The sequence below is a fragment of the Artemia franciscana genome, chromosome 16 (assembly GCF_032884065.1).
Source record: "Artemia franciscana chromosome 16, ASM3288406v1, whole genome shotgun sequence".
NCBI lineage: Eukaryota > Metazoa > Arthropoda > Branchiopoda > Anostraca > Artemiidae > Artemia > Artemia franciscana.
This window is the reverse complement of record NC_088878.1, coordinates 15,150,907-15,167,039: the sequence shown is the minus strand read 5'-3', so window position 1 is coordinate 15,167,039 and position 16,133 is coordinate 15,150,907. Positions and strand designations below refer to the sequence as shown.

General features: G+C 35.0%; 1 protein-coding gene across 9 annotated transcripts in view; it reads right to left on the bottom strand.

Annotated features, from left to right (window-relative positions):
* The window catches only part of LOC136037117 (disks large 1 tumor suppressor protein-like), a 328,881-nt gene that overhangs the window by 157,640 nt on the left and 155,108 nt on the right, over positions 1-16,133 (bottom strand). For 6 of the 9 annotated variants that reach the window (XM_065719595.1, XM_065719596.1, XM_065719588.1 and 3 more), the window contains one exon: positions 16,053-16,109. The exons of the other annotated variants lie outside the window; for them this stretch is intronic. In XM_065719595.1, the coding sequence (XP_065575667.1) occupies positions 16,053-16,109 (57 nt within the window). The remainder of the gene's footprint in view (positions 1-16,052; positions 16,110-16,133) is intronic. 9 annotated transcript variants of the gene reach the window in all.

Genomic DNA, 16,133 nt, shown 5'->3' with positions numbered 1-16,133 from the left:
ACAAACATCATTTTTATACAATCCTAATAAGGGGTTTAATGCAAGATTTGTCTCTCACTCAATCAGACTATCTGTCTTGGCTTTTCCTGCAATTTGCTATGGCTTGATGCACACAACTATTCGATTTTAATTCGAAGTTAGATCAGTGCTACAGAAGGAAAAAGGGTGATCTTCCTTGTTGTTCAAGGAGGGGGGCCATAATTTCCCTGTTATAGGTTTTTGACCATGCTGACCCCTACGGTACACTTTTCATTTTGATCTGACACCATTTTTAAGGAGTCTCAGGCTTTTTTCGAAATCACCATAAATTTCTTTTCGCAATAAAGTTTTACTTTTAAGACGAACCGAAATAATAGTTACCACTCCTGAATCAGTATCAGATGACTTTTTTTTCTCACAAGGCAGTTTTTTCCAAAACGCGTTTTTTAACTTTTGGTTACTATGGGTCGTTGTTCGCTCTTTACTAGGTTGCAGCTACATCTGCAACCATGACGAATCAAAATTTCAAAAAAAGATCATTTCTTGTACAGCAGGATCAATGGTATTATAAAATAAATTTGTTTTCATTTCAAAACGTTGGGAAGAATTACCTAAATTCTCCTGAAGAACTCTTTTCATTTGTCTTTCTTCCACTTCGGACGCACAATCTTACAAATGGAGAGAATATTACGATGGAATTGTTAAGTAAATAATTTGAATAAGTAAATGTAACAACAAGTAATCCTTCTTTTAATATACAACTTTTTAGTGGTTCCAGAACCACAAGCCTATACTTCTCCAACCAATAAGCGGCAATAGGTTGGGGTCAGGGGCGTAATTTGCTACGAGGCAGAGGGGGCAACTTCGCATCCCAGACCTCAGTTTTTCCCCTAATCCCAGTTTTCCACCCACCCCATCCCCAAGCTGAAATTTAGTTTCTCCAAAATGTTTTCAAAACTAACATACAATTCAACCATGTCACCTAACTATGTAGGTCTTAGTATCGCTTACAAATTATGATGGTAATGAAGAGTAGGAAATAAGGATTAAGATGCAACTTTTATATGCGTAAAAGATGTATTGAACATTAAATAATAGTTCGTTTAATTGTGGAACAGGAAAAATAGAGCAAAGAAATTTTTACGGATTTTATAAGACAAAGTCTATTTTTCTCTTTCTGCTTCCGCAATACATATTGATTGTCGGTCGATGTTGACCTCAATATTTCGATGAACGTTTAGAATTGCAAGTCCTGTCGATCGGTCTTCTGACATCCTGGTCCGCATCCAGGTCTTTAGCCATCTTAATGTCAAAAAACTGCGTTCTGCTGTGGCACTTGAGATTGGAAGACAAAGAAGAATTTTAAGGAAGGATTTTAGAAGTGGATAACATACCTCGTCTAATTGGATATAGCTCTGGAAAACATGTGTTGTAGATCTAAACGTTTCATAGTTAGAGTCATTCGTAATGCGAATATTCCAATTAATATTTTCAGCATTAAAGATTCACTACTTTGTCAAAAAATATGAGAATTTGTGACTTATTAGCTCTATCTAGATTTCAAAATTTGGAGACCAGATACGGAATCTAAATTTTGAGGACAACCTATTTAGTGAATAACATGTCATTGACTCATCAGAAAATCTGTCGGACATGTCAGAAATAATGTAATCTATTACTGGAATATAAACAGCTCTTTTCCAATAAATGAAAACATTGTCTTGGTCTTCTTTTGAGACAGTCAAGGGAAAATTAGATCGATAATTTTTTTTGCCATTCTTGGAATACCGGTACAAACAATCACGTCCATAGCTTTTTCTGCACTTTCAAATATAATCTGGAAAAAATCATCACATCTCTCACTCTTTTTATTTAAAATCTTTAAGGTTTCGGATTTTTTTTTCTGTGGCTGAAAACAAATCTAATGCTTCAGTCTGGAGTAATCTGCTTAGTGCAAGATTTGTGTCAGTTACATCACTCAAACAGTAGGCTAAACAGTGACAATAAAATCGCAGGTTAGAATTGCGCACAGCAGGCAATTTGCTTTTGTCGATGAACAACTATCATGCCATGAAGATACAATTCTAAGGGCTTCAACTATTTTAGGCATATCATCTCTGAATCTTATATACTTTGATAACCGAACGAGTTTTGCAGCAACCTAGTACATGATGGCCTAAAACATTTCAAGGACGAAATTTCATTGTGCCAATGCACTAGAAAACATGCAACCTCTTTAATAGTACCGAGAGCATTCCTTACATATTGGCATTTATTGCACTTGGGAATCGATAGGTTATGAGCAGGATTTTTGCATACAAAGAGGCTGCTTCTTTTAGCAACTTTTTGGATCTCTGATACTGCCCCTCGCCTTTCACAAATGTTGACACTGCATCCATCACAGCTTATGCTAACACAGTTGTCGAGAATTAATATAGGAGGGGGATTGCTCCTCCCTGATGCACGATCACAGAGGTGTATTATTAAGAATGAATAATAAACCAAAATTCGAACGAAGGGAGGAGAAAGTGGCCCCAACCCCAAAATTACCACTACGTTAGGGGGGGTGCCCCCTGGACATAGAGTTGCCTTGATTATCAAACTTTTAAAAATAGTTGGCTTTATTGAGTTTTCAGGGGTGGCAATTCTCCATAAATATCGTAGGCGCCCGTCACAGACTAGGCCTGCCCTAGGCTTACCAACGAAAGATCTCAAATTTGTCAATTAAGCCAAGGGTAAATTATATTTAAAGCTGCTTAAATTTGACCTTTAAGCAGCCTTTAGCAAACAATTAATTTTAAATACGATCCAATTAAGCTGCATTTATGCCAACTAATTTACTGCTTGTCACCTAATTAACCTTAAAATTAGGATAGTCAAGAATCCAAGAAATTAGTACCGGTTTTTTCTTAGGAGAAATCGTCCACAAAGACTTCCATCTTCGCCAGGTCATCCTTTATCCAAAAACTAGACTAGAAATTAATCCTGACTAGAAAAAACACAACCATTCAATTCACAATAATTCAAACCATTTTTAAGAGACACCATCCAAAACTTGTTATTACGTTTCTCTACTGCACTGACTTTTGTTACTTTGAAGATAGTCAACTATAGCCATAAGGCTAAAAGGCGGGGATTACTGATAATGCGATCAGGCAAGGAATGGCTAAAAAAAATTTCATACGGAAACGCATGGGCAGAAGCGGAAGCAATAATAAAAAATAAAGACATTCAATTAGAGCGTGCCGAATCTGTCAATGTTTGAAAGAGCCAGGGTGTTGCCAATGCAATAGGACATCAAAATATGTGTTATAGATTACATTTTTTGAATGCATAAAATATAGCTATCGGTATTTCTGTATATGTTGTTGACGCTAGCTAGAACTAGCTCCTTTTGATTTTTCTTAACCTTAGACCTAATATCCACCTGTGCCTCCAGAGTCGTCCTGGGCATCAAGGAGGAGCCAGGGACACCTACAGCAAAAGTTTTCGATCAACAGCAGTTTTTGTAAACAATTAAATAAAAAAAACTAATTTTTTTAGCTGGAAGTAAGAAGCGACATTAAAACTTAAAACGAACAGAAATTACTCCGTATATAAAATGGGTTGTCCCCTCCGCAATCCCTCGCTCTTTACGCTAAAGCTTTTAATTGTTTTAAAAAGTAGAATTGTGGCAAAGAGTCAAACTTTAGCGTAAAGAGCGAGGGATTGCGGAGGGGACAACCCATTTCATATACGGAGTAATTTCTGTTCGTTTTAAGTTTTAATGTCGCTCCTTACTTTCAGCTAAAAAAAATTAGTTTTTTTTATTTAATTTCTGAACGTTTTTGAATTACTGCATGTTTGGTTTTGGCTCTCCGCACATAAATTATTAAAATGAAATTTGTATATTAATTCTTTTTTTGGCTAAATGGCTTTCTCTTAGTTTTGATCAGACGATTTTGAGAAATAAGGGTGGAGAAGGAGGCCTAGTTGCCCTCCAATTTTTCGGTTACTTAAAAAGGCAACTAGAACTTTGAATTTTTAACGAACGTTTTTATTAGTAAAACATATACGTAACTTAAGAATTAACTTACGTAACAAACTTTCATAACCTTATATTTTTATTATGTATACGATGGGGTTTGTACCCTCGTTAATACCTCGCTCTTTACACTAAATCGTAAGTTTTGTCCCAATTCTTTAAGAATGACCCCTGAATCAGAAAGGCCGTAGAATAAATAGTTGAAATTACTAAAAATACTTTAGCATAAAGAGCAAGGTATTTATCGCCTCCTAAATACCTCGCTCTTTATGCTAAAGTATTTTTAGAACCCCTCATATGCGTAATAATCTCTGTTCGTTTTAAGTTTCAATGCTACTTCTTCCTTTCATTTGAAAAAACGTTTTCATGTTTATTTTTCATTGTTTTCTTATAGTAGTGCTAGAGAATCCTGCGCCCTTTTCATTGAATTTTTCTTCCCCCATGACAGATTCCTCCAAGGAAAGATCCTCCTACATAGCCCCACTCCCAAACAAAATAAAATCCCCCTTAAAACGTCTGTACACTTCCCAATAACCATTACTATATGTAAACACTGGTCAAAGTTTGTAACTTGCAGCCCCTCCCCCAGGGATTGTGGGGGAGTAAGTCATCCCCAAAGACATAGTTATTATGGTTTTCGACTATGCTGAACAATATGGCTATCTCAAAATTTTGATCCGTTGACTTTGGGGAAAATGATCGTGGGAGGGGGCCTAGATGCCCTCCAATTTTTTTGGTCGTTTAAAAAGGGCACTAGAACTTTTCATTTCCGTTAGAATGAGCCCTCTTGCGACATTTTAGGACCACTTGGTCGATACGATGACCCCTGGGAAAAAAACAAAAACAAAAACAAACAAACAAATAAACACGCACCCGTGATTTGTCTTCTGGCAAAAAAATACAAAATTCCCCATTTTTGTAGATAGGAGCTTGAAACTTCTACAGTAGGGTTCTCTGATACGCTGAATCTGATGGTGTCATTTTCGTTAAGATCCTACGACTTTTAGGGGGTGTTTCCCCCTATTTTCCTAAATAAGGCAAAATTTCTCAGGCTCGTAGCTTTTGATGGGTCAGACTAAACTTGATGAAACTTATATATTTAAAATCAGCATTAAAATGCGATTCTTTTGATGTAGATATTGATATCAAAATTCAATTTTTTAGATTTTTGGTTACTATTGAGCCAGGTCGCTCCTTACTACAGTTCGTTACCACGAACTGTTTGAAAACTTCACTGCTGTTTCGTAAACACCATTGAATATAAAGGCATCTTAATCCCAAATCAGAGATAACGCTCAAGCGTTACCTAGAGTGGCTTCAGTGTGTTATTAAATAAAAAACAAGTTTTTTAATTACTCCGAACAAAAATTATTCCGTGTATGAAAGGGGCTGCTCCCTCATCAACGCCCGCTCTTTACGCTAAAGTTTGACTCGTTTTCTCAATTCTACTTTATAAAACAATAAACAACTTTGGCGTAAAGAGCAGGGCGCTGAGGAGGGAGCAGCCCCTTTCATACAAGGAGTAATTTCTGTTCGTTTTAAGTTTTAATGTCGCTCCTTACTTTCAGTTGAGAAAACTTGTTTTTTTTTTCATTTCTGAACGTTTTTGAATTAATACACGTTTTGATTTTGGCTCTCCGCAAATGAATAATTAAAACGAAATTTGCGTATTATTTATTTTCTTTGCTAAATGGCTTTCTCTTAGTTACTGATCAGACAATTTTGAGAAAAAGGGGTGGGGGAGGAGGTCTAGTTGCCCTCCAATTTTTCAGTCACTTAAAAAGGAAACTAGAATTTTTAATTTTTAACGAACGTTTTTATTATTAAAAAATATACACAACTTACGAATTAACTTACGTAACGAACTTCTATATTCGTATATTTTTATTATGTATATGAGGGGGTGTGCTCCCTCGTTAATACCTCGCCCTTTACACTAAAGCTTTAATCTTGTTCCATTTTTTTAAGAATGACCCCTGAATCACAAAGGCTGTAGAATAAATAGTCGAAATTACTAAAAATACTTTAGTGTAAAGAGCGAGGTATAAAGGAGGAAATGAGCCCCCCCCCCCATATGCGTAATAATCTCTGTTAGTTTTAAGTTTTAATCCTGGTCCTTACTTTCAGTTGAAAATACTTTTTCATGATTTTTCATTGTTTTTTTTTTTTTAATAATGCTAGAAAATCCTGCGGCCTCTTCATGGAATTTCTCTTCTCCCATGATAAATTCCTCCGAGGGAAGATCCTCCCACGTAGCCACGCAGATACGATCACCCCAGGAAAAAAAACAAGCAAACAAACAAATAAAAACGCACCCGTGATCGGTCTTCAGGCAAAAAAATACGAAGTTCCACATTTTTATAGATAGGAACTTGAAACTTCCACAGTAGGGTTCTCTGATACGCTGTATGCGATGGTGTGTTAAGATCCAATGACTTTTAGGGGATGTTTCCCCCTATTTCCAAAATAAGGCAAATTTTCTCAGGCTCGTAACTTTTGATGAGTAAGATTAAATTTGATCAAACTTATATATTTAAAATCAGCAAAAAAATCCGATTTTTTTTATGTATCTATTAGTATCGAAATTCCGTTTTTTAGAGTTTCGTTTACTATTGAGCCGGGTCGCTCCTTACTACAATTCGTTACCACGAACTGTTTGATCTATTTTTTTTTCAGATATACTTCTTGCAGAAGGGGTGTCGTAGAAACCTCAGAAGGGAATAATTTGACTGTAAATTAAAGCTTCTAGTGCCCTTTTTGAGACCAAAGGTGTGATTGGAGGGCAGCGAGACCCCCCTCTGCACGCCCTTTTTAGCTGCCCTTCCCCACAGAGACCCGAAAAATTTTGAAGATAGCCATTTTGTTCAAAATAGTCTTAAGGTCAAATAACTGTGACATATACCCCATTGGGGCTAGGGCTGTGAGCTATGCAAGTCGCCCATTGTTTACATATAAGGCCTGTTATTGAGAAAATGGGGATTTTTTTATCCTGCCTCTTCAAAAAGGCTTAGGGTATTAAGGTGAAACTTTCAAAAGATGCTAAGGAGGAGGTGGAACAAAATTAAAACACACTGTATGCATGCTGGTTGTCCAAAGGGAGTATCAGCAATATCTAAGGAACGGCTCGGCTTACCTTACCCTTCTTTGATCTCCCCGTAACCCTAATCGAAATTTCGAAAAAGCCATTTTGTTTGAAATAGTAAAAAGGTCTAATACCTATGCCTCCTCTATGGCCCAACAGCCCCGGGGAACGATTACAAATTATGCAATTTGTCAAGTATTTATATACTAGTGTTGAGAAAGGGGGAATGTTTGATTTCGGTCTGTACGAATAGGCTAAGGGTATTAATGTGAAACTTTCAGGGAATGTTAAGGGGGATGTTGAACTAAAGCAAAGGACACTATATGGCTCCGAGCCTCCAATCTTCCCGATTGTTTGCTGTTGTTAGAATGAACTCCAGCAGAGGTTGGATTGATGTGTGTAGCCTACTGCATTGGGAAGTCGGAGATTGGGCAGTTGAATACCAAAACCAAACCTCGAGAAGCCCAGGTTTCAAAATGGCTTGTGCAATATAAGAGCTCCTCCAAAAATATCGCACTATGCAGCCTACACCTTTTAAAAATGTCATCTAAGTTTTTACACAATTTCTAATCACAGTTTCATATTTCTACTACATAAATCTTATATCCTGATAACAAAATGACATTTGATTCAATTCTCGTTATGTCATTATTTGAGGGTTTTCGAAGTCACGTGTTACAAACCATGAGTTTAATATTGAATATATAATTCCAAAAGACAAACACGGTAACTACATATCTGGAAAACGATATTGGATATTCACTAAAGTTGCTATGTTGCTATTTAATGGTTTTAAAACAAAGAATAGTTTTGACCCTAAATATTTGTAGCCCAGATTGGCCAATTCTTATTATTAATTTACCTTTCTAACTTTTTTTTTTCTTTTTTTCTTTTTTTTGCTGAGTTCTACTGCTGATGTATCTAATAACGAATTCTAAGATATTTAACATAAAGATATTTTTTTTTATTTGGGTTTGTTGTTTTTAATTCGTTTATTTCTTATGTTACCTGTTATGTTGTTTTTTTTTATTTTGTCATTTAAAGCGTTCGCTTTTTCGCTCAGAAAATGTGAACTTGATTCTTTTTTTTTGACATTATCTAATATTGCACAAAAATGAGTTGTCTTCTCGAAATATCGGCTTGGCTGCATCCAGTATTTTCGTTGGCCTTACAAAACCCATTCTCGTTTTTCTTCTCTCTTCTTTTAAGAGATTTTCAGTTCTACATTCAAAAATTATGTAAGGAATGAAGGATTGTAAAGCAAAAAACAAAACAAATCATGGAATAAAGCAAGGGATTGAAGTGTGTCTAGCAGTATAAAGTTGCCAGAAATGTTATTGAAATCGTCACGGTTTCTTTGCCAATTTGGCTTTTTTCCTAAATTACTTTATGAACACTAAAGAAATGACATTTTGGCAAGCAGTGTCAGGCTTTCGCAAATGAGAAATTCCTTAAATTTTAAGCACTCGTCGTATTACTGAACTTAAAATCCCTTTTTATAAGAGCAACAACATCCAAAATCGCCAAGGAACATAAGAAGTAATAGGAAAAATTTCCCCCGAAATAGTTTATCAGAATTTCACTCAATTTTTTTTTTCAGCCAGAGCGTGACTGGCGCTTTACAGCTCTTTAGTTTTTTTGAAAAGTTTTTTTTGAAGTAAAAATATATTGTTTAGCGTAAGGAATATTAAAAAACAACACAAAAACAAAGAAGTTTTTCTGCTTAAGAATTAAACTGTTGGATTGCGATTTAAATTTCGGATAAGTTCAGAGATTCATCCAAAATGTTTGATTGAATGTTTATTAGGTTTTTGCAAAAATCTTTAACTAAAATAGCTGCTATAGAGTTTCGGGTGAATAATTTTGTACCTTTTAGAATTTGTCTATAAGAGCGTCTCAAATTTTCAAACATTTTCTCTTTTGGGAAAATCTACAAAAATGTGGAATTTTGTATTTTTTTTTCCAGTAGACAGATCACGGATGCGCGTTTTTTTTTCAGGGGTAATCATATCGACCCAGTGGTCCTAGAATGTCACGAGAGGACTCACTCTAACGGAAATTAAAAGTTCTAGTGCCCTTTTTAAGTGATCAAAAATTTGAAGGGCACCTAGGCCACATCCCAAGCTCATTTTTTCCCAAAGTCACTGAATCAAAATCTTGAGATAGCCATTTTGTTTAGCATAGTCGAAAAACCTAATAATTATGTCTTTCGGGACGACTTAATCCCCCACAGTCCCCGGGGGAGGGGCTGCAAGTTAAAAACTTTGACCACTGTTTACATATAGTAATGGTTACTGGGAAGTGTACATACGTTTTCAGGGGACTTTTTCACGTTGGCGGGGGGTGAGTGAGTTGGGGGAGGGAGTTATGTGGGAGGATCTTTACATAGAGCAATTTATCATGAGAGACGAATATTCCATGAAGGGGCGGCAGGATTTTCTAGCATTATTTAAAAAAATTAGAAAATAAATAAAAAGTTTTTTTCAGGTGCAGCAATTATAAGGAGCAGCAATAAGGAGCAGCAATAGAACCTAAAACGAACTGAAATTATTGCGTATATAAGGGAGCTCGTCCCTCCACAATACCTCACTCTTTACACTGAAGTATTTTTAGTAATTTCAACAATTTATTCTACAGCCTTTTTGATTCATCAGGGGTCATTCTTAAAGAATTGGGACCAAATTGAAGCTTTAGTGCAAAAAGCGAGGTACTGACAATCAAAATCGTCCGATCAAAACTATGAGAAAGCCATTTAGCCAAAAAAAAATCAATATGCAAATTTCGTTTTAATTATTCATGTGTGGTGAGCCAAAATCAAAACATATATTAACTAAAAACCGTTCAGAAATTAAATAAAAAAAACAAGTTTTTCAAACTGCAAGCAAGGACCGACATTAAAACTTAAAACGAACAGAAACTTTCCGTATAGGAAAGGGGTTGTCCTCTCCTCAACGGCTCGCTCTTTACGCTAAAGTTTACATTGTTTTAAAAAGTAGAGTTGTGACAAAGAGTCAAACTTTAGCGTGAAGAGCGAGGCGTGGAGGAGGAGATAACCCATTTCATAAATGGAATAATTTCTGTTCGTTTTAAGTTTTAATGTCGCTCCTTACTTGCAGTTAAAAAAAAACTTTTTTTATTTAATTAAGTGTAAAGGACGAAGTCCAAAGCGTTAATGGAGACGAACGTTTGCCGTAAACAAAAGCAACATCTTCAAATCATGGCATTTTTCTACGGGGACTTCATTACAATCAGACCCTCAAATTATATATTTCATAAACTGAAAATACTTCGTCAAATGAGGTCCTAGTACATGCACTAAATAAGTAGAAATTATATCATTACAAATCTAAATATTCTTAAGTTCCTTGTTCAGCTGATGAAGTGTCAAAAGCAATCGATTCTATGTACATGCTTTTAGTTTATTCAAAGTCAGAGTTTAAAAAACTCGTTTCCTTGGGGCTTATTTGGCACAATTTTCAAGGCAAAGAACAAGTATTTGTATTTCTAGAAGCAACTTCTTTTATACTCATCGATCCAACAAATCCCACACTTTATTTGCATCTTTATTATTTCAAGATAGCGACACCGGGTTGAAATTTCAGGAGGTTAAAATATTTATTAACCAGCCAGACAGACTTATTCGCATTTTTTCTGTTGATAAACGAAAATGTCATGGAAAGATTATGCAACAGACCTCATAGAGAAATCACTCGAGTTCAAATTTTGCTCGACTTGACTATAAATTCGAGTCGATATCGCCCCTTATTAAGTTTCGTTTATTGAAAACCAATAAGCTGTAAGGAGCTTATACAAGGGGAGCAGAGGAGCTTATCCAACGAATCCCACACTTTATTTGTATCTTTATTATTTCAAGATAGTGACACCGGGTTGAAATTTCAGGAGGTTAAAATTCTTATTAACCAGCCAGACAGACTTATTCGCACTTTTTCTGTTGATAAACGAAAATATCATGGAAAGATTATGCAACAGACCTCTAGAGAAATTACTCGAGTTCAAATTTTGCTCGACTTGACTTTAAAGTCGAGTCGATATCGCCCCTTATTAAGTTTCGTGTATTGAAAACCAATAAGCTGTAAGGAGCTTATACAAGGGACACTATTTCAAAAAATGCACAGAGAAGGAAAAGACAAGGATTTTTTCCATTTTTTCTAAGTGAAGAAAGAATATCCAGGGGGAGGGGGACAATTTTGTATTTTATCTATTTTTCTTAAATGAAAATACCAATAAAATGTATTTTCAAAATTTAGAAAGGATTAATAAAGTCTGAGGAAATGAGAAATTGGCACCTTTATAGCCTACACAGAAAAAAAAAATGTCCAAATATTTCAAAAAAAAAATCACAAAGAAAATAAACAATCAAGAGAGATAAAACTCTACAAAAAGAAAACTTAAAACGAGACGACGGCCAGTAGAATTAAAAGACTAAAATAACGCGGATATTTCGCCTGTATAAAACAAGGCGTCTTCAGCACAAGATAGAAAATTAAAAGAAAACTAATCTAAAAACAAATAAAAACCATCACCAAATATAATAAATACAATTGTCGCTACTTATCCACGTAGGGAAAAGCAGCTATGCGAGTTACTTCAATGAGAATCAAAGAGCAACTGAGGAAAAATTTATGAAAATTGAAACTTAGTTAATTATTTCTATCTTGTGCTGAAGACGCCTTGTTTTATACAGGCGAAATATCCGCGTTATTTTAGTCTTTTAATTCTACTGGCCGTCGTCTCGTTTTAAGTTTTCTTTTTGTAGAGTTTTATCTCTCTTGATTGTTTATTGTCATGTCTGGCCAGTTCGGCTTAAGAACTTTCATCACAAAGAAGGAAAATTTCTGAACCACTCTAACTTGCGTTTGCAAAGCCTGGTTCCTCATCCATTCATTTTTGTAAAAAAAAAAAAAAAAAAAAAAAAAAAAAAAAAAAAAAAAAAAAAAAAAAAAAAAAAAAAAAAAAAATCAAATAACCGCAGCTCCGTTGTTGGTTCGCGTGTGAAACGATATTCCCAATGGATGTAAAAGAAAAAAAAATATTAGATGACTATGAGTTTCATGCACCATAAAGAAATTATTATTAGCTTGAATAAGTACAAGTTTCAGTAGAAGCTTCCCTTTCATTAAAAGGGAAAATTCCCTTTCCTTTCATTTCAAGGAGCTCCCCTTTCATTTAATCTTTCCATTTTGAGAAAGATTCTCACTGAATATCCATATTGTTGAAATTGTAGGCTATATTGAAATTATCTCTTGAAAATTCAACAGAGAACCCCCCTCCCTCTGATTCCTGCGTTACCAAAGCCTACAAGCGAGAAAAATAATACGAATGGAACTAATTTTCTTACCTGGATATTTAAGCGTTTTAAGATAATTTTTCCTTTCATTTTGTTGAAATTAGTGAAAAGTCGTTAAATATTTCAGCAAAACTCTCGGATAAATAAAATCACTTGTCATAGCACATTAAATTCGAAACAATTAGTCTTCCTTTCACAGGAAATGATATTCACATTCACAAATCAAATTTTATCAGTAAAAAGGTATCCCAGTTTGATCTTAATCAAAATTTGATTTAATTCAAATATAACTTCGACAACATTAAAATATACATCCGTGATGACGATATGGAAACCCAGCAATTCACTAGTGCTTCTAATTTCGAACTGAAGATAAATACTTTAAAGCAGCTTATTATGAAATACTTTGAAGCGCAAGGCATAAATGTATAAAAGGCAATCTCTAGTCACCATTCATTTCACCCACCATCACTATTTGTACACCAAGTTTCAAGAATAAATAACTGAAGACACTGTCTCAATTTCAGAGGTACGTAGGTAGGTAGGCATGTGTTTATTTCATAAAAAACTACTAAAATTGTACTTACAATCAACAATATGCTGCTCAATTTAGGGACCTAAAATATCCCTGTTCAGCATATCCCAATTCAAATTAACGGTTATTTTAACTGAATGCAGCTATACATATATTAGATATATTTTATTTAATTTTGTTTGTTTTTTAAAATTCCTCTTATTCAAACGTTTAGACCTGTTGTTTACCTCAAACAAATTTACTTATCCGGCTTCATTCTGAGTTATTCTTCTTTTTATAGAGGAAATGTGACAAGAGTAGTATTTCGCTTGAATATTACAGTTAGTTTTGATCGAATAATCAACGGAAATTCTGTTAGCCAATAGGCAGTGAGGATACGTAATCCTACTTGACTGTACTAATCACTGCAGCTTCGGATTACTATTACCTCTTTAATTTCTATAATCAAGAACTAAAGACGTCCAAGAGCTCACCCTAATCCTAGGTGATTATTTATTCGGATCAGCCTTTTTCCAGCCTGTTAAGCGTAAAATGAGACAAAATATCTTCTGCTGGATTTACAAATTCTTGAAAATCGTTGTTACTTAGTAAACGGAGAGGCTAAGCACTCAAACTTTTCAGAAAGTAATATTAAACAACACTTGTTTCAAATCACTTTCATTTCATCTGACGCACAACAACCAAAAATCGATCAACTGCTTGATTATCGCTTCAATAAACGGCGAGGCAAAGTGTTCCTACTTTTCGGACCACGCGGAACCTGCTATCAATTGATACTAGTTTCAAATTTCTTTCGAACGATGACATACAAAAATTGATAAACCGTTCGATTGTCTTATGAAAACAGTAAAAAAAAACTGAATAAATCTGATCCAAAGCTAAATCTAAGACCAGTCACAAACACAACTGCCGAAAAGACACAAACCACAAATCTGAGAAGAAATCACTCAAGTAAGAAATGGTGAGAGCGCAGCATCCCGATTTACAGTGAAGTGCAAAAAGGAGCTCTTGAACAAGCTGCGTTTTAAGAGGCGTCCAGATTCGTTGCCAAAATTCAAGGCAAAACCAGAAGCGACAAGTGCGCGCCTATCCATAAATAATCTCGTAAATTAATTACATGCTTTTCAAGTCCTCTTCCGTAGAAGGTCGAATTACAACAGTCTATTCAAGTATATTTTCTTGCAGTGTTTACAATTTACCACCTGAGAGAAAAACAGAAAAAAAATTTCAACTTTCTAATTCGTACTAAGTAAACAAAAGGAAAAATAAATTACTCAGCATTCGTTTCTAAAGTTTTCTCGTGGAGATTTAGTAATTGAATATTTTTTTGACCCTGCAAGGACCTTGTCGCTGATAATCACGGGAATACAAATGAACATTGCTAAAGGGATGGTCAGAGGATTCCTATATAAGGGGGTCTAAGCTAGCACTCTTCGCTATGATAAAATATTTGTGATCATTTACACGTTTTAGTTGTGTCATGCGCTTTTTCTTTGCCTCTTTTCATGTTTAGCCCACATCCCTGAAATACAGCCCTTCCACGAACAATTCGTACGCATGTAATTATTTTGATATATCCAAAAATGTAGGAAGCACAAATATTGGAAATGTGGCAAATTTAGTTTTTTGATTTTCCTTCTATTTTTCCCACTATTCTTTCTAGAGGGCTCAATACTTCTCCTCCAATGGACACACACACTGAGCTAATTACAACTGATTTTTGTAGCTGACAGCCAATGAAAACTAATTTCTTTAAAATAAAACACTTTTCATTGGGCACCAGTCATGACAATCAATTGAAATCGACTGCAATAAACTATATTAAACGTTGGATAAAACCTATTACACATCAAGGCCGTCCAAGAGGGGGTTACCGGGTTTGAACCCCTCCTCCAAATTTTTAGTGCTACTTGTACAAAAGTAACAAAATGCATATTAAACATGGTTTTAATGCATTTTTTAGTTTTTTTTATTCACCTCCTCCCTAAAATGGCCCCCACCCCTCCCCGAAAAAATCCTGGATGCGCCCTTGTTACACAATATCAATAACAAAGGGATTATACATATGTGAGCGAAAATACGCAGCTTCGTCTTGAACTGCATTTTAGGCAATGATAATCAGTTGGTTTCCAATCAATGTCGACATAATTGCGAGTTTGAAATAGGTCACTTTAAAAAATTATTAGTTTGGCAAAATGTCCGAACAATAACAAATAGTGCTATTCTGTTCTTAAATGTTCTTGAAACTAATTTCTTTAAAATAAAATACATTTCATTGGGCACCAGTCATGAAAATCAATTGAAATTGACTGCAATAAGCTATATTAAACGTTGGATAAAACCTAATACACACCAAGGCCATCAGAGAGGGGGGTTACCGGGTTTGAGCCCCTCCTCCAAAATTTTAGTGCTACTCGTAAAAAAGTAACAAAATGCATATTAAACATGGTTTTAATGCATTTTTTAGTTTTTTTCACCTCCTCCCTAAAATGGCCCCTACCCCTTCCCAAGAAAATCCTGGATGCGCCCTTGTTACACAATATCAATAACAAACATTATACATATGTGAGCGAAAATACGCAGCTTCGTCTTGAACTGAGTTTTAGGCAATGATAATCAGTTGGTTTCCAATCAATGTCGACATAATTGCGAGTTTGAAACAGGTCACTTTAAAAAATTATCAGTTTGGCAAAATGTCCGAAAAAAATATAGTGCTATTCTGTTCTTGAATGTAGGATTAAATCTAAATAACATACACCGATCGCATTCCATATCTTACATGGAAATCTTACATGGCAAAGATAATCCCCCTTAACCGTTTTATTTCTTTAATTTTAATTTAATTCTTTTACTTCAATAAATTAAGGTACCATACCCTTCTATAATGTTCAGCTTCTTTGCTCAACAACAACAACAACATGGAGGTCCTCAACTCCCAGTGTTTGAATTCAGTTCATACCTCTGATAACCGCTACATGAGAAGTGCGATCCACTGAACTAGTTTGAAACTTGGCTAACGAATTTTAAATCAATTAGGGTATCATAAAATGTCTTGAGGGCATCATTTTTCTTGAGGGCATTTATAACCGATGGCCAATAAAAAACAACAACAATTTTTACTTACTTTAACTACCATTTCTTCTTCATCGAATACATTTTCATCCGTATTCACATCCAAATTCTGAAAAAAAGCCATGCAAACATA